The 8,763-nt window shown below is 49.0% G+C and overlaps 2 protein-coding genes and 2 non-coding genes across 6 annotated transcripts; 2 read left to right on the plus strand and 2 right to left on the minus strand.

Annotated features, from left to right (window-relative positions):
- The first annotated feature begins 192 nt into the window (after nt 1-192).
- asRNA:CR46104 (antisense RNA:CR46104) lies at nt 193-933 on the plus strand. Its single transcript, NR_133475.1, has 2 exons — nt 193-392; nt 536-933.
- Gfat2 (Glutamine:fructose-6-phosphate aminotransferase 2) lies at nt 323-3,069 on the minus strand. The gene is made up of 2 exons (NM_143360.4): nt 1,174-3,069; nt 323-971 (listed from the first exon to the last, which is right to left on the minus strand). Exons 1-2 carry the CDS (start codon nt 2,848-2,850, stop codon nt 597-599), a joined length of 2,052 nt encoding a protein of 683 aa, NP_651617.1. The 5' UTR covers nt 2,851-3,069; the 3' UTR covers nt 323-596.
- A 568-nt stretch (nt 3,070-3,637) lies between these two features.
- Nucleotides 3,638-8,473, plus strand: Moca-cyp. 3 transcript variants are annotated; one of them, NM_143361.6, is made up of 8 exons: nt 3,638-4,042; nt 4,676-4,763; nt 4,931-5,518; nt 5,584-5,723; nt 5,783-5,930; nt 5,987-6,113; nt 6,184-6,378; nt 6,439-8,473. In NM_143361.6, exons 7-8 carry the CDS (start codon nt 6,202-6,204, stop codon nt 8,317-8,319), a joined length of 2,058 nt encoding a protein of 685 aa, NP_651618.3. In that variant the 5' UTR covers nt 3,638-4,042; nt 4,676-4,763; nt 4,931-5,518; nt 5,584-5,723; nt 5,783-5,930; nt 5,987-6,113; nt 6,184-6,201; the 3' UTR covers nt 8,320-8,473. The 3 variants fall into 3 exon arrangements, with proteins under 3 accessions (NP_651618.3, NP_733246.1, NP_001163758.1); NM_170367.3 differs by having other exon boundaries at nt 5,489-5,518; NM_001170287.3 differs by having other exon boundaries at nt 4,676-5,518.
- Nucleotides 3,716-4,104, minus strand: asRNA:CR46105 (antisense RNA:CR46105). The gene has a single exon (NR_133476.1).
- Nucleotides 8,474-8,763: the final 290 nt, after the last annotated feature.

Raw genomic sequence — 8,763 nt, forward strand, 5'->3', positions numbered from 1 at the left:
CGGCTTATCGATTTCACACTACTTAAGTGCTCGGAATATCATTTATTTTTATCAGAATTTATTTTTATTTAGTTTTATCAGAATTAAATATATATGTAATTTTTCTTTTTCTAAAATTTACAACGTGATTAACATAACGTAAGCAATAACGTGACGTGGCCCTCGTTTTTTAAACATTTGAAACAAATGTTTAATGTCAGATAAGCATTTTTTGTAAAGTGAGGTACATATAGATCTTTGTTTGGTTTTTCCCGTTTTCAAACAAATTTACTGGTTAAACATTTTCCAATCCATTTTTAATTGAAAGCAGCAAAACACTTTTAAAGAAAAACTGGAAATAATTATATTTCAATTGCACATTCACAAAAAGTAGTGGGTCCACAACACAAAGGGTCAGTACAGCTACAAATGTAGGGGTTAAACATATGTGGCTTCAGCCAGAAGGAGCACAAATGGGTTAAGGGTTCGGATTTTGATCCGACAAAATACCAGAAAATTTTAACTTAAGTGCTAGGGTTTGTTTTGTTTTTCTCAGGCAGATACTAAAATGGAATTCTTGAGACGGTGCGAGCCAGTTAGCCAGATAGTTGGGGCGCCTACTCCACGGTCACCGACTTGGCCAGGTTCCTGGGGCAGTCCACGTCGCAGCCGCGGAGCACGGCGATGTGGTAGGACAGCAGCTGGAGCGGAATCACCGTGAGCACGCCCTGCAGGCAGTCCACGGTCCTCGGGATCTGCAGCGAACGCGTGGAGAAGGACATGGTCTCGTTGTCGCCCTCCTCGCAGATTAGGATCGGTCTGCCCTTGCGGGACGTCACCTGCTGCAGTGCATTCATGCACTTGGTGTACACCGGATCCCGCAGCACGATCATCAGCACGGGCATCTCCTTGTCCACCAGGGCCAGTGGTCCGTGTTTCAGTTCTCCAGCCAGGATTCCTTCGCTGTGCATGTACGTCAGCTCCTTGACTTTCTGCAATGAGCAAGTTAATTGATTAAATTCAGCTCATGAAGCGTGGGACAAACATAATAATTAATTTAAGTGCACTTGGCAAATAAACAAGTTAAGTGAATTGTTGACATCGGTTATTTTCCATCATTACGTTCCCATGCATGCATTACGATGCATAAATGAGATTCGATTAAATTATAGCTCAAATTATCAAATGGATTACCAGTGCGCCCTCCAAACAGGTGGCGAAGTTGAAGCCCCTGCCCATAATGAGCAGCGACTTGTGCTCGTACAACTCCTTGGCAAGCTGCTGCACCTGCGAGTTCAGCTTGAGGACAGTCCTAATGTGCTCGTCCAGCTGCGATAGGCCATCGATGATCTCCAAGCGGCGCTGTTGCAGCGAGAGACGATCCTCCGACATGACCAAGGCGAACATAACCAGCGAAATGAACTGGGAGGTGTAGGCCTTCGTGGAGGCCACTCCGATCTCGGGTCCAGCGTTGATGTGGACGCCACAGTGCGACTCGCGGCAGATGCTGCTGCCCACCGTGTTGGTAACGCCCACGATGAGCGCTCCTCGCTGCTTGCAGTATCTGAGCGCCATCAGGGTGTCCGCTGTCTCGCCCGATTGGGAGATGAAGAAGCACACGTCGTCCCGGAAAATGGGCGTGTTTCTGTCCAGAAAATCGGAGGCCAGTTCCACCATAACGGGCAGTTCGGTCAGTTCCTCCAGCAGCTGCCTGGTGGCCACCGCACTGTGGTAGGATGTGCCGCACGCAATTAGCATCAAGCGGCGGCAGCGCTTGATCTCCGGTATGTACTCCTTGATGCCACCCAGAACCACGGTCTGCGTATCGAACCTCATCCTGCCGCGCATGGTGTTGACCACGGATTCCGGCTGCTCGAAGATCTCCTTCAGCATAAAGTAGTCGTAGTTGCCCTTCATGATCTGCTGGATCTCCATTTTCAGCGTGATGATCTCGCGGGCGTGCGGATCATCGGATGATTTGTTTAGGCGATGAATGCTGAGCGTGCCATCGCTCTTGACGGCGGCCACGTCGTCATCTTCCAGGTAAATCACCCGATTCGTGTGCTCTATAACAGCCGATGCGTCCGAGGCGAAGAAGTACTCCACTTCCTTGCGCTCCAGCGGTTGAAACTCGGCGTTGCAATCGCCGGGCGGCAATAGTTGATAGGCCTGCTGCTGCGGCTGACCATGTGGCCGATGGGCCTTGGCGTACAGGATGGGTATGTGATCGGTGGCCAGCTTGGTCTTGGCCTTGATGCCCACCAGAAGCGGTGAGCCTCGCCTGGAGGCCACGCACTCGCCCGGGAAGTGCTTCGACTTGAAGGCGATGGCGAAGGCGCCCTCCAGCTGCTGAATGGCCTGCTCCACGAGCTCGCCGAAAGTGTAGCCAGGATGCTGCTGCCACAGGTGGTGTACCAGCTTGGCAATCACCTCCGTGTCCGTGTCGGACTCAAATACATATCCGCGCTTCTCCAGCAGCGTCTTCACATCCTTGTAGTTGGTTATAATGCCATTGTGCACCACCACAAAGCTATTATCCTCATCGGATCGCTGCGGATGCGAGTTGACCTCGGAGGGCACACCGTGGGTGGCCCAGCGCGTGTGTGCTATGCCTATGTGGGTGTCGATGGGCAGCGAGTAGTCCTGGCCGCGACACACCTCCGCCACCGCATCCTCCAGCACCTTCACCTTCCCGGTGCGCTTCACCAGCATTATGGACTGTGCCTCGCCAGAGTTCAGCGCATCGATGGCTATGCCCGTGGAGTCGTAGCCGCGGTACTCCAGCCGCTTCAGTCCCTGCAACAGGAGATCCAGGACCTCCTGTCGCGACTTGGGCGTCAAGTAGTTTAGGTACGCGAATATGCCACACATTCTGAAATGCGATTGCTTTTGCTGAAATTTGCTGGTGATTCGTGGTTTTCCACGTCGCAATGTTAACTTTCCGGTCAGCTGAGGCTGATCTTACACTTCTGAGGCGGCTGCAATGCGATTGTCGTGTTTTTATCGCGACACTGGCTGGAATTTTTTTTGTTTTTCTCTGATAAACCAACCCAATTATTTGCTTTTTCGGCGAAAAGAACACGTCTTCGCCCTGCTCTCCCGCTCGCACGCACACACGCGCCGCTCTTGCGCTCTCGCTCACGCACACAGCTACAGCCACACGCGAGCTGCCATGTAAACATTGGCTTTGTGTGACCGTATTGCAGCCAGGGATGGAACGGTAATTTAATAAATTATTTTTTTACTATGTATTGAATAATATAATAAACTTTTAAAGCTATATACAAAGATGTTAACTGTGTAAATTGTCTGAAAAAGCTTAATATAATATGACCATAAAGGCCAGATCTCATTTCATAGTTGGTTTAAACGACATTCTGTTTTTCCCAAAAATATGAGCATTGAAGATAATATTTTCAACCCATGTTCTAAAGGTTTTGGAAGTTATACCAAAAAGCATAAAATGATTATTGGTTGCTGAGAGTAATCAATGGTGTATTTTGACTATATATAGCTCAAAGTTTACCGTTTATTTGAGCGTACATATGTATGTATTAACAAATTTAAGAAAATATATATATTAAAATTAATATATCGATACCCGAAAATATGCTAAGCATATTGCACATCGATATTTCTAACTGTATGTTTTTGACATCCCTAGTTCTGAGTAGAGCTGGCAACGCCGACATTGTGCAACTCGAAAACGGCGTGAAATACGTATTAAACAGCATTTATTGGCAGAAATCGGCGCATATAATGACGGTAAACAAACGCGACGCGGGTGCCACGCGACCGCGGTGCTTCTTTGACATTTCCCTGGGCGGCCTGGGCATGGGCCGCATTGTCTTCGAGCTCTTCAACGATGTGGCGCCCAAAACGGCCGAAAATTTCCGCGCACTCTGCACGGGCGAAAAGGGATTTGGCCTAATCACCGGCAAGAAGCTGCAGTACAAGGGTGTGATATTCCACCGGGTGGTCAAGGACTTCATGGTCCAGGCGGGCGACTTCTCTGCGGGCAACGGCACCGGCGGCGAGTCCATCTACGGCGGGACGTTCGAGGGTGAGTTCTTCCGGCTTCCGATTCGATGCCTGCATGCATACATACACGCTTGTGTGTGTGTGCTGCTGTTTGTGTGGGAAAAAATCAATACAGTGGTTATCTGATAAGAAGAACAGAAAACGAAAGGGAATATACAGGGTACTTAAAGTGCAATTAATAAAGAGTCAGTAGGGGGAGAAATGTAATAAAAACACTGTAAATACAGACACCCACATTTGGAGATTTAAAAACTTCCAGCCAATTACATCTAAACTGCACTACAATAATCTACTTAAGTTTAATCTTTGTCGAAAAAAATTAAAACGCTTTTGATATGCCAGCCAAAGTGTACAAATGCCCCATTTAAATGTCAAAAATAAATGTTTACTCAAGCGACTCAATTTAAATTTACATTTTGGCAAATATTTCCATTAGAAAGATAAGGGAATGGTGCACATCATACATCTACATATTGCTAATTATACGTTTGGGTGGAAAATGGGACAAATATGCAAATAGAAGCGGCTTTGGGAAATCCAATTACATGCGCATTAAAAAGTTATCTAGAAGATAACTTGAGTTGCTCATCTCTCTTGGGCTTTAAAGTAACATTTAAAGTGAATTTGGTTTAAACAATCCGATTCCTCTTTCCAGATGAGAGCTTCGAAAAGAAGCACGATCGTCCCTTCCTGCTGTCGATGGCCAACCGGGGCAAGAACACAAATGGCTCGCAGTTCTTTATGTAAGTGCTCTCGACGGAGGACCGTAACCGGCTGGTCCGGACTAACGTGGCCGTAAATTTAGTTTCAGTTCTGTTTCAGGCACCGATATTACAGCTAAACTCTCTTCGTCTTCTTTTTGATCTATACTTAAACCACTGTTGTTGTTCATTAATCTATTGCCATTTAGCCTTAGCCCGTGGGCGTTAAAGTGTGAGCTAGCGTCCCACTGACCAGCGGACAGATGCATCGCAATCTGTCCTCCATCGGCCGATGCACCGCCATCCCAGCATCCCTAGTGCATTTGGTCTGTGGGTCCAAAAACCAAGCGAAAGACGATGCAGGTCTTTCAGCTCCATGGTCTTTGGTCCCTGGGCCTGGGTCTCAGTGTGTGTCTCAATCTCTCTCTCTCTCGCTGTCGGCTCCTTGTGGATCTTTGCGGGAATCTTGGGCTGGATCCTCACGATGGATCTGCCAGATGACAATGTGCTGGCCATGGCCAGCGGCAGCGGCTCTTGCGGTTGGTGGCTTGCCAAAATCCTGTGTGCCACCTCTGCCTACACACCTAGAAACCTTTAAACTTTGTTGCACATGACATTGTCTCCGCCACAACCGACAACAATAACAACAACAACAACTGAAACAACAACAACAACACCGATTTCAACTACAACTGCCTACTGCAGCCCAACAACCAGTTAGCCAAAGTGTAAAGAATATTTTTCTCTTCTTCTGTTTCTCATTGTAGTACAACACAGCCTGCGCCACATTTGGACAAGTAAGTTAGCTTTGAACACGTTAAGTAGATCAACAGATTAATAGCGTCATATTTTCTCGTTGCAGTATCCATGTTGTATTCGGCCAAGTTATATCCGGTCAGGAGTTGGTGCGCCAATTGGAGGGCTTGCCTGTCGATCGGAACTCACGCCCGCTGCAGGATGCAGCCATTGCCAACTGCGGTGAACTAGTTAGACAGACAAAGGGTACGACTGTAATCCATTTTCGCATATCCATTATACTTGACATGCTTCTCGTCACATAGCCAAAAAGGAGAAGAAGCACAAGAGGCGCTCCACGGCCACCGAAGATTCAAACAGCGAGGAAAGTGAGGCTGAAGCAAAGGTCGTGCGCAAGGCCAAGAAGAAAAAACGCAGCCGCAAAGATACGAAGTCGCAAAGCGATAGCGAAGAGTATGTGATAGTGGTTGTTATTTTGTAATTTGTTTCATTTCATTTCGTTCGTACAGCAATGAAACAAGTCGCGGGAATGGAAAACATGACCAGACCCCGCAGGATGATGACGAGGACCGCGAGGAAGGCGAACTGCATCCGCTGGTCACAATTACAAAGATAGATCCTAACGAGATACCAGAGGTAACTGAAGTGGATTCTCTGTTCCTGTTCTTGAATATGTACCCTTCATCCTATACTCTTCTGTATTTAGGTATCGAACAAATTCCTAATGCGCGCAGAGCGATCAAAGTCGCTGGATCGTGAGGAGCGTGGAGCACGCGGGCAGGATCGTGATCGAGGCAAAGATCAGGATCGAGACCGCAGCCGTAACAATTTCGGTTGGTCAAAGAAGCAGGCACCGCCTACATCGCGTAGTGGTCGCATTGTCAAAGGACGCGGAGTGTTTGTGAGTATATAAAACTGTTTGTAACTCCGCACACAATTTCTAAAATGACACCATTTACAGCGCTTTCGCACCCCGTCGCGTAGTCGTTCGCGCAGCACTACGCCACCTCACTGGAAGCATGCCCAGAAGCGCACCATCAAGTTGTCCGACTTGGAGCGCATTGAGGAGGAGAGCAAGATGCGCGAGGAGGAGATGAAGCGGCGCGAGCATGAGAGAAAGCGTCGCCACGAGGAGGCCACAAAGAATCCTAAGCAGTCCTTTTTCGAGCTATCCCATGCCAGCACTTACGGTGGCAAAATAACTCCGGATCGATTCTCTCCAGAGCACAAAGCCAAGTCGAAGGACACCGCAGACCGCGGTAAAGCCAAGGAGAGAGAAAAGGCTGGCGAGAAGGATAAGGCTAGGGATGTGACTCCTGTAAAACGCCGCAAGTCGATGGACATGAACGCCTTGGACTACGAGCAGCAGACAGAATCCGAAGTCGAGTCCGAGGACGAGGAGCAGTTGAAGGTGAAACCACCAAGCAAGCAGGATATCAGAGTGGAGCCATCGACCAGCAAGGATCGCAACGCGAAACGCGATGAGCGCAAGCCCACCGAGGAGAAGGCCAAGCCAAAGCGCAGCCGTTCCCGGAGCCCTCGTCGCCAATCTCCTGCTCGTCGTCAGCAACGCTCGCCTGCCCGACGTCCTGGCCAAAACTACAACCAAAACCAGAATCAGAATCAAAATCAGAATCAGAATCAGAATCAGCTTAATCGTGGCAATCGCCGAAATCCCTTCGCGGACAGAGATCGCCGCCGTCGCTCGCGCTCTCAGGATAATGAGTACCGCAATCGTTACCCCCTGTCACCAATCAGAGGAAGAGGCTCGCCCAGTGGAGACCGCCGGCGTCAGCAGCGCTCCCGCAGTCAGAACCGTAGGCAGGATTCACCCAGCCAGAGGCGTCAGTTGTCGCCGGGCCGAAAACGTCAGGATTCGCCGAGTAAGAAGCGTCCCAATTCAACGGAAAGAAAGTGGCGTGACTCGCCTGAAAGAAAGCGAGACGATTCACACGACAGGAAGCGGGAGGCTTCTCCCAACTGGAAGCGTGACGATTCACCTGCAAGGAAGCGCAAGGACTCCGCCAATAGAAAGCGGGAGGATTCCCAAGACAAAAAGATACAGGACAGCAAAAGGCAGGAGGATTCTGCGGGTAAGAAACGAGAGGATAGCCCGAGCAAAAAGCGAAAGGATTCTGATAAGAAGCGTCAGGATTCTCCTGTGAAAAGACAAGAATCGCCAGGCAGAAAGCGTCAGGACTCGCCGGAAAGGAAACGCAGGGACTCGCCTGACAGAAGGCGCAAGGATTCACCGGCCAGACGACGCCAGGAATCTTCTGGCAGAAGGCGCCAGGACTCCGATGGCAGAAGACGCCGTGAATCGTCCGGCAACAGGCGCAGTCGCAGCCGTGGACGTTGGCACAGTTCCTCGCGCAGTCGCAGTCCCTCAACTAGTCGCTCTCGCCGCCGTCGCTCGCGCAGTCCGCTGCCCAAGCTCACCTCCGCGCTGCCCATGAGCGAGGAGCGCGAGAAGGCGGCCCGCGAGAAGATGCAGAAGCGTGCGGAGGCCGCCATGCTGATGAAGGAGCACATGCGCAACGAGATCGCCAAGGAGGAGGAACGCCGCATGGAGAAGCAGCGCCAGGACGACTTGGATAAGGAGCGCACCACCCGCGAGCTCAACGAACTGGAGCGCCTGAAGGCCGAGACGCTCAGGAAGCTGCATGAAGAGGATTCCGTGGACCCGGATGCGGCTGCATCCGCCGGAAGTGCGTCCAAAACCGATGCCACCAGCACCGGCGCCAAGAGCAAACGCGATTCCAGCTCAGAGAATCGGCATCGCGAAAAGAAGCGCAAGCATAAGAAGTCCAAAAAGTCCTCGGGTCGATCCGATAACGATTAAAAAACTAATCCTAGACTTTAGTTGATATACCCCAAACGGTGGCCGACCTGGTCAAGTTCCACCAGTTTCAGGTGGAACTTTCAAATTGCAATTGTAAAAATCGCGACCCCCAATTTTGTAGCCAAGTCTGTTTAATAAAGGTAAACGTCACTGTACTTATCCACTGTCCATTTATTTTTTAACTTTTTTTCTGAATTTGCAAAGATAATGCAATATTTTAAGCAAAATAACATGTGTGAATGAGCACATTATTTCAAGATCTGAAAAATATTACATATTTTTTTATTGATCTCAATTTTTGTACTGGTAAATATAATTTATATTATATTATATAATTTATATTTATTTTAAATTTTTCAAAAAGACTTGAAAAAAAATGAATCCCAATAGCCGTGTTCCACACCTAGCCAAGACTCGAGCCAATGTGGTGAGTTTGGACAATCT

This window comes from Drosophila melanogaster, chromosome 3R (assembly GCF_000001215.4).
Source record: "Drosophila melanogaster chromosome 3R".
Lineage (NCBI taxonomy): Eukaryota > Metazoa > Arthropoda > Insecta > Diptera > Drosophilidae > Drosophila > Drosophila melanogaster.

Bases quoted from the DNA above. Each gene is read 5' to 3' on its own strand.
- Gfat2 (NM_143360.4), bottom strand. From the start codon at position 2,850: ATGTGTGGCATATTCGCGTACCTAAACTACTTGACGCCCAAGTCGCGA. The intron at 972-1,173 runs GTAATCCATTTG...TGCTCATTGCAG, and splicing joins CCTGTTTGGAGGGCGCACTG to AAAGTCAAGGAGCTGACGTA.
- Moca-cyp (NM_170367.3), top strand. From the start codon at position 3,739: ATGACGGTAAACAAACGCGACGCGGGTGCCACGCGACCGCGGTGCTTC. The intron at 4,764-5,488 runs GTAAGTGCTCTC...TTCTCATTGTAG, and splicing joins AATGGCTCGCAGTTCTTTAT to TACAACACAGCCTGCGCCAC. The intron at 5,931-5,986 runs GTATGTGATAGT...TCGTTCGTACAG, and splicing joins TCGCAAAGCGATAGCGAAGA to CAATGAAACAAGTCGCGGGA.